The sequence below is a fragment of the Eptatretus burgeri genome, chromosome 9 (assembly GCF_056783735.1).
Source record: "Eptatretus burgeri isolate ZD-2024b chromosome 9, Ebu_testis_v1, whole genome shotgun sequence".
NCBI lineage: Eukaryota > Metazoa > Chordata > Myxini > Myxiniformes > Myxinidae > Eptatretus > Eptatretus burgeri.
Genome location: NC_140969.1, coordinates 10504460 through 10519522, shown reverse-complemented (window position 1 = coordinate 10519522; position 15063 = coordinate 10504460). Strand labels below are relative to the sequence as shown.

Here is a 15063-nt window from a genome sequence, read left to right as displayed (position 1 = left end):
GAGTGAAGGGGGTAAAATAAAAGAGCGATAGATGACGAAGGTTCGATTTTTTTTTTAAAGTTATTGAATTAAATAGTTATCTGATAACTTGATAAAATATAAATGAACAGGCTAGGGTAGGTGGAGGCTCAGGTAATCTTTTGGTAATCCAGAGGCCATATTTAAAACATCGCACCCCTTCTGGAAGCCATAATATTGTATCATCAGAATGAAACCCCACATGCTTGCATTGATTTGCCTCCTAATATCCTTGTAATTCAAACAAAAACACAGCTGTCTCCTATTGCCTTTATCGTTCATATTATAGATGTACAAGCTCCTCAATGAGCTTTAGGCACTGTCGGAAAGTTTAAGGCATAATGAACTTTCCACGGTCCAAATAAAGCACCAGCAGCTCAATAATAATAATAAAAAAAAATACTTCTTATCAATTTGGCTCCCTGCTACACGACTTTGCTTTGCTAGACCATTATTGAGCGACAGCAGTCTCACACTCGAGCCAAATTGGCATTCCTGCTGCGCCCGTCTGCCAAAGCGATGATTGCGCCATCACGGCCGATGGTACTCGTATAAACAAAACGCCAGATCGTGTTGGTCCTCGTCTCTGGACAGTGAACCGAGGCATTTGCCCTGCACTCAGATTTGACTGGCACATTGAACAGAACTTGTGAGCACGCGTCGTGGGTGGTGTGCTGTTCGCTGACCGTTGAAAGAGAGGCTACGGATCTTCTGGAGAAGTTTATCGGTGGGGATTGGCTCCATGTTTGGGCAAATGCCCGACAGGTGAGGGCACAGCTCCTGGTATAGGTTGTGTAGCGCATGCGCCATGGCGTACACCGCGTCAATCACAAACTGCACTTTTCCTTCCTGCTCGTAAAATGAGTCTCGCCCGATGCGCTCCTTCCCTGGAGGGAGACAGGAAAAAGTAATGTGCTTTCTTTGACTCTTCAACATGACTCTTTTATGAGTATAGTTCTCTGGAAAATATTACTTCAAGACTTTTCTCTGTATTAACAATTCATCGAATACACACACATATACATTTACTAGATCGAACCTCATGGAAGAGCGAGATACAATAATTTATACAAGAAAGCAATGTTTCAGAATTGCTGCCGACTGGTGTCCTCAGCTGAGCATCACCATCAACAAGGATTCTGTCCATCAAGCTCAATGCTCCTCAGATTTATTTGGTGGGTCTGTAAAAGATAATGCTACCACGTCCAGACAGCCAACAAGATAACACAGAGCCACGCTGTCACTGTCAAGCTACTTCACAAAGTGGCAGTTGGAGTAACAGTAGGAAGTCAATTGAGTGGGTTCAAAATAAATCATGTTCCTGCTCTACAAATAATTAGAGATGCAAATTAATCAGGAATAATGGTAAATTAAATCATTACGAAATAATAAAAGCAATTAGGATTAAATCTATACATAATTGAGTAAGTGTATATGATTATGTATAGTTGTGTGTATTTACAGTGTATATGTGAGTATGTATGTGAGTTTGTGAGTACGTATGTATGTGAGTATGTATGTGTGTGAGTATGTATGTGTGTGAGTATGTATGTATGTGAGTATGAATGTCTGTATGTATGTGAGTTTGTGAGTATGTATGTATGTGAGTATTATGTATGTGAGTTTGTATGTATGTATGTGAGTATGAATGTCTGTATGTATGTGAGTTTGTGAGTATGTATGTATGTGAGTATTATGTATGTGAGTATGTATGTATGTGAGTATGTATGTATGTGAGTATGTATGTATGTGAGTATGTATGTGTGTGAGTATTATGTATGTCTGTATGTATGTGTGTGAGTATGTATGTATGTGAGTATGTATGTATGTGAGTATGTATGTGTGTGAGTATGTATGTATGTGAGTATGAATGTCTGTATGTATGTGAGTTTGTGAGTATGTATGTATGTATGTGAGTATTATGTATGTGAGTATGTATGTATGTGAGTATGTATGTATGTATGTGAGTTTGTGAGTATGTATGTATGTGAGTATTATGTATGTCTGTATGTATGTATGTATGTATGTATGTATGTATGTATGTATGTATGTATACAGTATCTGCTTTTCACCCATTGGTTGGACAGCTGGCCTAACGTCACCCACAATTGTAACCTGAAATACTTAACATGAAGTGCCAAGAGGGTCGAAAAGACCCCACCCCCAAGGACCGAAAAGACCCAAACGACCCCAAAGACCATAAACACCCCAAATATCCAAAAAGACTCAAAAGACCTCACAGACCCAAAAGACCCCTGAAGGAAGACCCAAAAAGACCCTGGAGATCCAAAATACCCCTGAAGGAAGACCCAAAATACCCTAAAGATCCAAAAGACCCCAAAGACCATGAAGGACCCAAAAGACCTCAAAAATCCCAAGGACCCAAAATACCCCAAAGACCCCAAATACCCTAAAGATCCAAAGTACCCCAAAGACCACGAAGGACCCAAAAGACCTAGAAAATCCCAAGGATCCAAAATACCCCAAAGATCCAAAAGACCCTGAAAACCTGAAAGACCCCAAAGACCCTTAAATACCCAAAAAGAGCATTAAGACCCAAAAATGCCCCCAAAGGCCCAGAAGACTCAAAATTCCAAAAATACCCCAAAGATACAAATGACCACAAAGACACCGAACATCCACAAGACACAAAATATCCCAAGGACCCAAAAGACCCCGAGGAACCAAAACACACAAAAGACCCCGAGTTCTGCAAAGACCCTGAGGACCCTGAAGATCTAAACTACCCAAAGGACCCCAAAAGACCCAGAGGATGCAAAAGACTCGGGGACCCCGAACACCCAAAAGATCCAGAGGACCCAAAAGATCCAGGGGATCTAAATGAGCTGAGGACACAAATGACCCAGAGGACACAAAAGACCCCGAAGACCCAAAATAACCAGGGCATACAAAGGACCCCGAGGACCTAAAAGACCACCAGGACCCAAAATACCTGGAGGACCCAAAAGACACAACGGGACTATTACGGACCCATGGAAATTCTGCACAATGTAAAATGTGACTTTAGGTCCTTAACCCACTCCACCCACATACAATCACAATCCCATGTCCTTAACCCCCCTCCCACCACACTCAAACTCTGTGCTCCCCTCCCCCTTTCTTCAAATCCTCAAACCCCTCGATCCCAACTCTGTCCCCTCTCTGCCCTCCCTCCCCCAAGCCAACTCTGTCATCCCCTTCCCCTTTCTTCTTCAGGTCCTCAACTGCCCCAAACCCCAAGTACTCAATCTCCCTTCAAACCCAGTCCATTCCCCCCTTCCCAATGTCTCAAACCTCCTCTTCCAATTCCATACACCCTCACCCCCAACACACTGTCATTCCCTCCCAATTTCTTCCCATTCTTAACAAAGTTACAAAAATATACACAGGGAACTTTGGCGCATGAGGAGGCCATTCGGCCTATCATGCCTGTGTTGTTCTTGTTCCCAGTTGTTAGGAACAATGTTAAAGGTAAATTAATAAAAAAATTAATCGTGTAGCGCCGCCTACAGGTGGGGGAGGATATTACAAGTCTCCACCATTTACAATACAGTATTCCTGTCCCCACGGTTTCCAGTTCAGTGAGACGTTTTGAATTATAATCAGGAGGTATGTTTTTGCTTCATGGATGAAACCCAGGGTGTTTTTTTTTTGCGTATACAGATCTGTCAGTTGTCTATACACCATCCAAATAAAGGTGTGCGTCAGAAGAACGTGTTGTATGCTTTGAACAAGATCGCTCATAGGGTGGGTACTCTGCTAGTTATAGTAATAATAACAACAATGATAAACAAGTCTGAAGACGACGATGGTTCACGAGCGGTATTTGACGATGTAGATTGTTTCAGCAGTCAATGATGAGACAATGTGATAATGTTTGACCAATCTATAAAAATGATCAACATGATGTGGTACGAGTGACAGGTTATTAGCTGCAAAATGTCGAAAACCCGGTTTCGTTCGACAACTTGAAAAATTTGACCTTTGCATAACCTTTAAAGGTCACAAAACAATGTTGTGGACACTAAAATAAGGAAACAGGATATGTGCTATAGCTTAATGGAGTTAGTTCGTCGAAGAAGATCGAAAACCCAGTTCGATTCCCACAACTTTGAAAATTTGACCTTTGTGAACTTTAAAGGTCAAAGGTCAAGGATTATGACATTTGGTGCAAAACTTCCTCTGGAACATTCCAGGAACAATATAACGTCATATAGGCTATATGGCATTTCGCACTCCTCGGATTATCCATACTTTCATACTATTATCCATACTATTATCCGTAGAGTCGTTTCCCACCGAACACCCGGAATTTAGGTCGTGACTCTCGGACAACTCCAAAGGTCACGGGTCCCTTAGCGGATCGTGGACGCCAATATTTCGACCGCGTGGCGTAGGGTTAGTTGTCTCGATCTCCAATATACCTAAATAACCATGCAGTCTAGCTACCGGTGAAACCACACCCTCGACAGGCTCTGTCAAACCGGGTCGCTCTAGCGACCTCGGTCCTGTGTAACCGAGCGGAATTACCAGAGTCCGTCGGACCCAATGACAACTTACCGGCCCAAACAGCCTCACAAATTCTCAATACGCACCGTGCTGGGTCAATGAAGGAAAACATGGATGATGAACTGGAACATTTAACACGGCGGTTTATTTTACAATAGGCAATAATCGGGAAAGGAGAAACAGAGCAGAGTTATCACGAATAAGAAATGTAATTTACAATGTACAAGGCACTTAACAATTCTTCTTACAGACGGGGCCCACGGACACACACACACACACACACACACACACACACACACACACACACACACACACACACACACACACACACACACACACACACGCACACACACACACACACACACACACACGCACACACACACACCCAAAAAAAAAAATGGACCCCGTGGGCCTTTATTCGGTAGAGCCGGGCCGGGGTACCTTCCCGCCTCGTGCGATCACACCGACTCCAAACCACCACGGTGGGACTCGAACCCACGACCCAAAGTCCACGGCCCACGTCCCTGGCTGCTCGGCCACCACCACCACGAGGAGCCACCGCAAAGGGCCGCATACGACAACTGAGACCAAGCCACCACAACCGCAGACAAAGCCAATCGCCACCAAGACTGCAGACGAAGCCAATCGCCACCAAGACTGCAGACGAAGCCAATCGACCAACCCTCCCCTCTCTTGAGGTGGAAGCGATTTCTTTTTCCTCCCACTCACCTCCTGGTTGGACAGTGCGTCTCGAGGGGTGTGTCGAGGCATCTCGGAGGCCCGCCTCCCGAAGAGGCTCTGTAGTAGGTTTCGGCACACTGGCCTCCCATTGGCTGGGGCGCGCGTGCGATGCTCGCCCTTCGCTCATTGACTGGAGGAAATGTCCCATGCCCTTCCTTGGAGCAGAGCCTCCGCCCAAGCCTTTAGCCAAAAACACGTGGGCAATGGCGACCGGGTTGAGTGAGGGACGGTGCCGTTGTTGTAGTTGTTGTTGTAGTAGATGTAATAAACCTGACTATAAAACATCTCGTAGCGCACACAAAATTCCCATTAGACATAGGGGATGGATTCTAACTATAAACACATACTTATTGAAATAACTGAACTATGGGGGCTGCTGTCTGTCTGTGTGCAAATGGCTTCCAGATTGGTAACAATATGAGGTCATTCGTAATGGAAAAACAACATGTAATCGGAACTCCTCGGCCAAAGACCTTGATAATTAAATGGGATTTATGGTCCCTGTTTGAGTAGTTGAAGAGAAAATTGTCAGATAGACAAACAAACAAACAAACAGAATAGGCATATTATTGTCTATACTAATAAATGTGTGTGTGCATGTGTGTCAGTCAGTGTGTCTTCTCCATAACTCCAAAACGATGAAAGCTATCAGCCTGAAACTTTGTATGCACATTAAGAAAACTCCAAGGTAGCGCATAACTGAAAATTGGGTGTTTGGGTTAATAAAAACATCCCTTTTGAAGATAATTAACGGCCTTATTTAATTATATCCTTTATCAGGCGCATCCTCGGTCACCGCTCTCTATGGCATCTTAATGCGTATTCCAGGTAACCTCGCTAGGGTCTGAAGCCACTATATTTTTTTGGCCTGTTCAATCAAACGCGTCTTGATTCGGAACAGGCCGCAAGGATTTGTTAACTATTTTTTTTCACTTTCCTCACTGATATTATTGAATGCCTGTTTATCATAGCTACGAATCGTTGTGTACATCACTTTTGTAAGTGCTATAGTTTTCAAATTAAGAGTTTGGAGCGATTTCATACATTATATGATGCGATTTTCCACAATCTACTCTCACGGTCTAATTAAAGAATATCATCGAAATATGATTTCGGCTTTGAGGATTGGATATCGTCCGGACTAAATAAGTGTCAAAATCTGGAGTGAAATGTGATAATTTAAAGAAATAACGAGTCTTACAACTAAGCCGTTATACCTATTTACTTAAAGCAAGCAAGTCTATGTTCCCTCCTTCTCCATAGATACACAAGGAAATGTGAAATTTCCAAAGCATTAAAGTAATCTTTTTCGACTGTTTGGAGAATTATATTGAGTGAACAAAAGATTTAGAAATGTGCCAATATTAACCAGCTTCATTGAGCTGCAGGACTTAATGCATCCACTGCTTGACCTCCATGCACACTGTCCTTCAGAGGGACTGCCTATCCATGGTGTCTGCCAGATCTGTCTCTATTTTCAGAGGTTTCGCGAGGTGCTCCACAAGGAATCGACACAAAACTGGTGAAAAACGGACATTATAAAATATAGATATAACGTTTGCGTGGACTGCAAACCGATGTACCACGTGCTGCATACACAGACAAGCAGACAACGTGGCGGATTATCTGTAATGTTTATTTCACAGGCGATTAAACGTTGCAATGTCTCCAGGGTTTGTCGATGTTAAACAGCAACTGTGGATAAAGTCATTATTTGAAAAAATTAATTTTATTCAACTGCTGCGGGCATGGTGAAGACCGGCTTTAAAGATTTACAAGGGTTTACAAGGAATTAAGGCCCAGGAGGGGGCCATTCGGCCCAACATGCCTGCACCAGACAAATAACAGATTTAATCAATGCATTGATACCCCCTTCCCTTTGTGTGCAGCCTTTTTGGCTGCAACACTGGTACTCATTTTGCCGACCTCAGAAGGATGACCGGCTGAGTCAACCCCCCCCCCCCTCCGGTGTTAATTACACAGCCAACGGGGCTTGAACTCAGGACCCTAGGATCCCAAGCCACCACCCGAACCGCTAAGCCAACACCACCAGATAAAGGGATCCCATATGGTATGCGGCCACAACCTGGTTAGCCGTTCCTTGACAACATTTAATTGGAGTGCTTGCTTGAGTGCTTGCTCTTGAAAAGAATGTGGTAAGTTCTTAAACACCATGACTCTCTCGTCAAAGCCGTGGTGAACAATTGATAAGCATAAGTGAAGAACTATTAGTGAAAAATGTTGCCAGGCATCTGAAGGACAAGTTAGATGGACAAGCTGGTCCGACTTGGCCACCCCGTATCCATGAGCTTGAGGAGACAGAGCAGTCTGATGCTCTTCTGCGCAAGTTCCTCACCTGGCTTAAAGACCCAGCTACTGATGACTTAATTGAGCCCTGTGATGATCCAGAGATTGTGGCCTTCTCATTACTACTGCTTTCCTTCATCACCAACATTAAAATTGGTTTTTTGCATCACCATCACCAACCAACCAATTGGTGTTATGCATCACCAACCAACAACATCACCAACATTAAAAACATCACCACCCTTCCTTTCAGACTAAACTTTTGCTGACGCTTCATGGATTAACAAGAAGCCAAGAAGTTTGCACTTGGAATTAGCTACCATGATGTCCAACACCTACATAACATATGGGCTAAACTCGAGATTGACAGGAACGCCATCTGCCCAGATCTCGCTGAAGGTTTTCCACGGACTGGTATTCTAGACAATGATGACTTCCAAAATGACACTGTTACAGATGCAAATACATATCATCGCACCAATGTTATGTTTGTTCAACCAGAGGATGTTGAAAATTAAATATCTGTTGAGAATCTTCCCACACTTAAATCTGTACATCACCGAAACATGAAAATTCTCAGCACAGAGCAACACAAATAGCAACATACAAAACACTCAAACGTGGCCCAACTAAATTATGTTCCATTGTGGTACACCAGTGTGACACATGGCATGCCATTGGCATAATATTTTTGAAAATGTGCCGAATAAAGTTGGAAAAATAAAAAACAAACAGGGCTCCTGTACACCACATCTGAAAAGTTATTGGTGCCATCTTGGACACTTACTTTGAAGATTAATATTATTTGATGGCAGAAATGTATTCCTTAACATCCATTAACTAAAGAATAGACAACAAAAATCAATTTTTTGGAGGCCACAGAGAAAAAAAAAATCTATTTTGGCAGGGCCAATTTATATTCTGGTGGTGGCCATATTGGATTTGGGAATGAAGCTAAGAATGCCAGCATTTTAGAGAGGGTAACCCCAGCCCTTTTTGTTTGGCACCCCTCAATTGCAAAGAAACCACCTTCAAAACTTTGTCCCCGGACCTCCACATTGATCCTCTCCTCTATGGTATAAAAATGTCTCCTTGCAATGCATGACTTTCAAAATTACGTATGAATGTTAACGAGGCCTTTTGTGCATGCGCTGTGTGCGTGTTTTCGGTGGCTCTGTTCTGCTTTCGGAGCACCTTTAACCTGCCGTTGACCACGCGAAACGCGTAATCAAAATCGTCTTTTTAACAACATTTTCAACATTTACATGAAGGAGTGGGAATTTCAAAATGGTTAACCAAGATTGCGTTCCTGCATGCAAATCAGACTCACACAAATAGAGGAAATACAACAAATATCCATGGACGAGTAGTGTCGAGTTCATACCTTTTCCTGGTAATGCAATTAGTGAGTGGCCGCAGTAGATATAGCACACGTACACACACACACACTCGGATGGACGCTTCTCCTTTTACCAATAGATGCAAAAATCTAGTATAATTTATCTTGAATCCCTGGAACCAAACAAAAAATATATATTTATAATGGCCCTCACAGCCCATGCAGCTCCCATTCCCAACGTCACCTCCTCCCAAACATGATTAATAGTAATATCAATATTTTATACTTTCCCTGTGCATTCGCAAGCCCCAGATAAAAACCCTCTCACTGGTGTTAAGAAGAATCAAAACCAGATATGGTGTCTCCCTCTAGGAAGTCTGCTTGAATGTTTGGAATGATGGCATCGTCTTTCCAATAGCAGATATCTATAAAAATAAATCACCAAGCCTGCCATGTTCACATGCCATGTTCCCACAAGGTAATCCCACAAGGTTTATATTCAGGCCTTTACCCCATTCATCCAGCACATCCATGGTTTGCATCTTCCTTTTCTTCCCTCAACCATACCCAACATGGTTGACTTCTCCAGACTTTCAGTTTCTGCAAACATGATGTTTCCAAAGTACAACAGCTTCTGTTTTAGCATCAGTGCTTCAAATCTAATGTCCTTAGTTGTCTCATTTATTCAATAACTGATTTGTTTGCTTATCTTCCAGTCCATAGGAACCCTAACAGCTCCATTCTTCCTTTTTCACTGTCCATGAGATCATGACTCGCATCCATACATTGTAACTGGATACACCAGAGCATCCACCAGCCTGGTCTTGGTTTGTATCGTCACATCTTTGTCTTCCCAGATCTCTGTCAATCCTGACATTGATGTTCTCCCCCAATGTTACCTGTCTGTCAATTTCTCCTTTACATTCTCCACTCACTTCAATCATAACGCAGGAATATGAAACTTTCCACTACTTCCACGTGATTGTCTCCAAATATGAACGTGCCAATCTTCTCAGTTGACAAGATTTTATTTGATTTTTACGTTTAAATCAAGACCTGCCTTTTAATTTTCTTTATTAACCGCCTGCAGCAGTATCATCAATTCCTCTTTACTTTCTGCCAACAGAGTGGTATTTATCAGCATACCTTGGTTATTGATACATCTTCCTTCAATCCTGACTCCATCCTCCTCAACGTCATCCAAGTTTGACTTCCTCATGATTTACTCACTGGACAGATTGAACAACTAAGCGGAGAGAATACACCCCTGTCTGACCCCTTTTCCAATTCCAAACCATTCTGTCTCTGCACAATTTAGGAAAGGGGAACATCAATAAATTTAGCTAACCAAATATAAATTCTCTTTTGCATTGTCACTAACGTTCCCAATAGAGCTGCCACACTCATTATGAGCGACAACAGAAGCTTTGGTAACAACCCATTATGGCAAAAGAACAACTTTGATTCCTCGAGAATCTTGTTTATGTCGATAGCTTTCAAACAATTTTTTGCGAAAGCGCAGAACCTCGAACCACTATTGTCTGAACCCAGAGATTTTGTACACTTTTCTCAGGCTCCTCTAAACAATTCTGCTTCTTCACAAATGAAATTCTCTCCTTAGCTATAGAAATGAAGCACTACATTTTCCTTCCTGCAACACCAGGCACATTATACCTTTGCTTTAAACTTAATTTGGAACCAATCACTCCTTTTCCTGGTTTATTCAACACTGTTTGAGTTGTATTAATTCCTTTTCCTCTTCCATCATTAAGTCATCCGTAAAAGCCCTCAATGATGACATCGGCTGCTCTCATGTTGTAACCCTACTTTGCTCCTTTGCCAACAGTAATTGTTGGACGAATGAGCATCATCATTGCCAGAACTAATTAAACTCGAGAAATTGCACAGCTCATTGCCAGAAAGTAGTGCATTTACATGTTGTAAACTACAAGACATTAAAAAAAAAATCAAATCAGTGTATCAGGTTTGTTATATAGTATATATCAATGTGTGAACATGCACGCACGTGCGCGCGCGCTCACGCACGCACGCACGCAGGCACGCACGCACACACACACACACACACACACACACACACACACACACACACACACACACACACACACACACACACACACACACACACACACAGTGGATACTTTGAGACCTCGGGGACGGCTCCGTTCCATCTTCTGAAACCCGCATATGGAGATGACGAACAAACCCACAGATAAATTTCCGAAAGCTAATGAAAAAACCTACTATTTCCTGGGCCACTGTGTCTAATGCTAAGTTAATGACTTGTTGGGACATCTGTGAGATGAGAAGAGTTTTAGAGCAGTGGTTTCATTTGAATAACACAAGCTGTTCATTGTGCCTTGATGAAATGAAATGCCACCATACAATAGAGCAGGGGTCGGGAACGTGTGGCTCGCGAGCCAGGTATGGCTCTTTTGATGATTGCATCTGGCTCGCAGATAAAATTGGAGCTTGAAACTTGGAAAGCCCAATATTTCTCGCAGAAGCTTTACCTATAGTTTGAATGGTGTCGTGCTTCATTCACGTGCAGGGTTGAACTTGGCAGAAGGAGAGAAGAAAAAACACCTCCGAATTGTCTGAAGCGGTTTTTGTTTCGTCCAGTCATGCGGCCGACGCGAGTAGTGATTTCGGTTCCTCCAATGACGTGCCGCCGCCGAGACGCGTCACGGAATTCATCTCGACCAATCACGCGCCACCGCTGAGGCGACTCGTGATTTCGGTTCCTCCAATGACGTGCCGCCGCCGAGACGCGTCACGGAATTCATCTCGACCAATCACGCGCCACCGCTGAGGCGACTCGTGATTTCGGTTCCTCCAATGACGTGCCGCCGCCGAGACGCGTCACGGAATTCATCTCGACCAATCACGCGCCACCGCTGAGGCGACAGCATCCCAGAGTCGGCCGGCCGCGCCGCACCTCTCGAGTATGTCAGCCCGTGCGCAGGCCAGCCAGACTCACTTGGGTCAACATCTCCCTCTCTCTCATTTGCTCAAAGCTAACCCTTCGACGAAGAAGATGGCGAAAAGAAAAAAAAGATGAGGAGTATCGTACATTTCAGGACGAATGGGCCGAAGAATTCGCCTTTGTGGAGAGAGCAGGTTCTGTGGTGTGTCTAATTTGCAATGACAAAATTGCATCGATGAAACGGTCGAATATAAAGCGGCACTTCGACACGCGCCATGCTACCTTTGCATCAAAATACCCTGTGGGAGACAGCAGAAAGAAAGCGTGCCAAGAGCTACTGAGCATAGTGCAAGCCAGCCAGCAGCAACTCCGCGTATGGACCCGGCAAGGTGACTATAATTCCGCCAGCTTTGCTGGATCTTTAGCAATAGTGAGGAACGGAAAACCATTCACAGATGGCGAGTATGCAAAAACGTTCATGCTGGATGTCGCCAATGAACTTTTTGATGATCTTCTGAACAAAGACAAGATAATCAAACGGATGCAAGACATGCCTCTGTCGGCAAGAACTGTTCATGATTGTACCATCATGATGGCAAACCAAGTGGAGGAAACGCAAGTGAAGGACATAAATACAGCGCCGTTCTTTTCCCTGGCTTTGGATGAGTCAACAGACATAAGCCATTTGTCGCAGTTCAGTGTGATTGCAAGATATGCTGCTGGTGATACACTGCGCGAAGAAAGTCTTGCTGTTCTGCCAATAAAAGGGTCCACAAGAGGTGAGTATTTATTCAAGTCTTTCATGGAGTTCGCTCAAGAAAAAAATCTACGAGTGGATAAACTTATCTCGGTGTGTACTGATGGTGCTCCGTGTATGGTGGGGAAAAACAAAGGATTTGTGGCGCTTCTCCGTGAACATGAAAATAGACCCATCCTAAGTTTCCATTGCATTCTACACCAGGAGGCACTTTGTGCTCAGATGTGTGATGGGCAGATTGGCGAAGTGATGTCGCTGGTCATTCGTGTGATCAACTTTATTGTTGCCCGAGCCTTAAATGCTCGCCAGTTTAAAACACTGCTGGATGAAGTTGGAAATAACTATCACGGTCTGCTTTTGCACAGCAATGTGCGTTGATTGTCAAGAGGGAAGGTGCTTTGCCGTTTTGCGGCTTGCCTGAACGAAATCCGGACTTTCCTTGAAATGAAAGGGATTGAGCATCCTGAGCTAGCCGAAACTGAGTGGCTCCTCAAGTTTTACTATCTCGTGGATATGACTGAACATCTGAACGAGCTCAACGTGAAAATGCAAGGCATTGGAAATACAGTGTTATCCCTTCAACAAGCCGTGTTTGCTTTTGAAAACAAGCTGGAGCTCTTTATCATGGATCTTGAAACAGGTCGTTTACTACATTTTGAAAAACTGAGACAATTTAAAGATGCACGCACAGCAAGTGAGCCCACTCAAAACGTTTATCTCCACCAGTTCGCTGGCTTCACATCCAGTCTCCTACAGTCATTCAAAGCACGCTTTGGAGAATTTCGTGAGCACACTCGTCTTTTTAAGTTCATCACCCATCCAAACGAGTGTTCACTGAACACAGCCGACCTGAGTTACATTCCTGGTGTCTCCGTCAGAGATTTTGAAGCAGAAGTGGCTGACCTGAAGGCCTCAGACATGTGGGTGAATAAGTTCAAGTCACTGAATGAAGATTTGGAAAGAATCGCACGACAGAAAGCGGAGTTGGCGAGCAAGCACATGTGGACAGAAATGAAAAAACTTCAACCCGAAGACGAGCTGATTATCAAAACTTGGAACGCGCTTCCTGTCACATACCTCACACTGCAGCGTGTGAGTATTGCTGTATTGACCTTGTTTGGATCTACGTATGCATGTGAGCAGTCATTCTCACATCTTAAAAACATCAAGTCCAACCTACGATCACGTCTAACGGATGAAAGCCTCAACGGTTGCATGAAGCTTAACCTCACCAAGTACCAACCAGACTACAAAGCCATCAGCAAATCCATGCAGCACCAGAAGTCCCATTAATGGTGAGTATTATAACAACATTATTTAAAAGAATAAATTCAGAGGCTTATTATACTCACATTTAGTTGAATTCAGTCTTAAAATATATTATATGGCTCTCACTGAAATAGATTTCCAAATATTTTGCTTTAATGGCTCTCTGAGTCAAAAACGTTCCCGACCCCTGCAATAGAGGTTTATCCATGATCACAATGAATCATAGAATTTTATACCAAAAATTGATGGTCATTTTGCTTTTCCTTTGAGCTCATTAGTTTTTTTTTTTTTTTTTTTTTTTTTTGTATACCTTGGTCGAGGCTCGTATGAGAGCTAACACACAACTCACAGCAAGGAGGCATGAGACAAGAGGGGTGGGAGTGGAAGGGACAAAACATTGGGGAACAGACACAGGTGAACTGTGGAAGGGAGAGGGATGGGGATGGGACGGGGAACATGGCGAGGAGAAGATGGACATTACAGGGACTTTCAGGAAGGAAAGCAGGAGAATTGAAGGAAGTGGGCTTGGGTGGATTATCGGGGGTAGAAAAGATCGAGGATTTGGATGGGGGAAGATAAGAGGTGGTGGTGAACAGCTGTTTTGAAAGCCTGGAGGGAAGAATGGGAAAGAATAGAGTGAGGAAGTTTATTCCAAAGGCGGGAAAAAAGAGGAATGAAAGAGTGAAGATGAGCAGTGATTCGTGATTTTGGTAGTTTTACCAGAAGGGGGTTGTTGGCGGACCTTGAGCGCCCTGTGGAAATGTGGTTGGGACAAATCGCAGAGAGAGCAGGGGGGGCAAGGCTGGAGAGGAGTCGGTAGAAGACAGAAAGACCACCGACCAACCTGCGGTGATTGAGTGAGAGGCCCAAAGACTCAGCTTCATTGCGGGAGATGCCAATGATCTTAAAAGCCCTGGTTTCGACAGCGTGAAGTCGAGAAAGGTGGGAGGCAGGAGCACCAGCCCAGAGGGGAGAGCAGTACTCCATCAGGCTACGGACAAAAGCTTTGTAAGTAGTCAGGAGCTCAAGAGGGCCGAGGAAGGACTTTGCACGACGGAGGATTCCCAGTCGGCGACTGGCTTTTGAGGCAAGGTTGGAAATGTGACTTTCCCAGGAAAGGTCATGGCAGATAGTGAGACCCAGAAGCTTGAAAGAAAAGACTTCTTCCAGAGGATTGTT

At 43.7% G+C, this 15063-nt stretch overlaps 1 protein-coding gene across 7 annotated transcripts in view; it reads right to left on the bottom strand.

The window, feature by feature from the left end:
• Positions 1–15063, bottom strand: part of LOC147019510 (metabotropic glutamate receptor 8-like) — a 544678-nt gene that overhangs the window by 100661 nt on the left and 428954 nt on the right. For all 7 annotated transcript variants that reach the window (XM_085894056.1, XM_085894058.1, XM_085894059.1 and 4 more), the window contains one exon: positions 705–905. In XM_085894056.1, coding sequence (XP_085750182.1) covers positions 705–905 — 201 coding nt within the window. The remainder of the gene's footprint in view (positions 1–704; positions 906–15063) is intronic.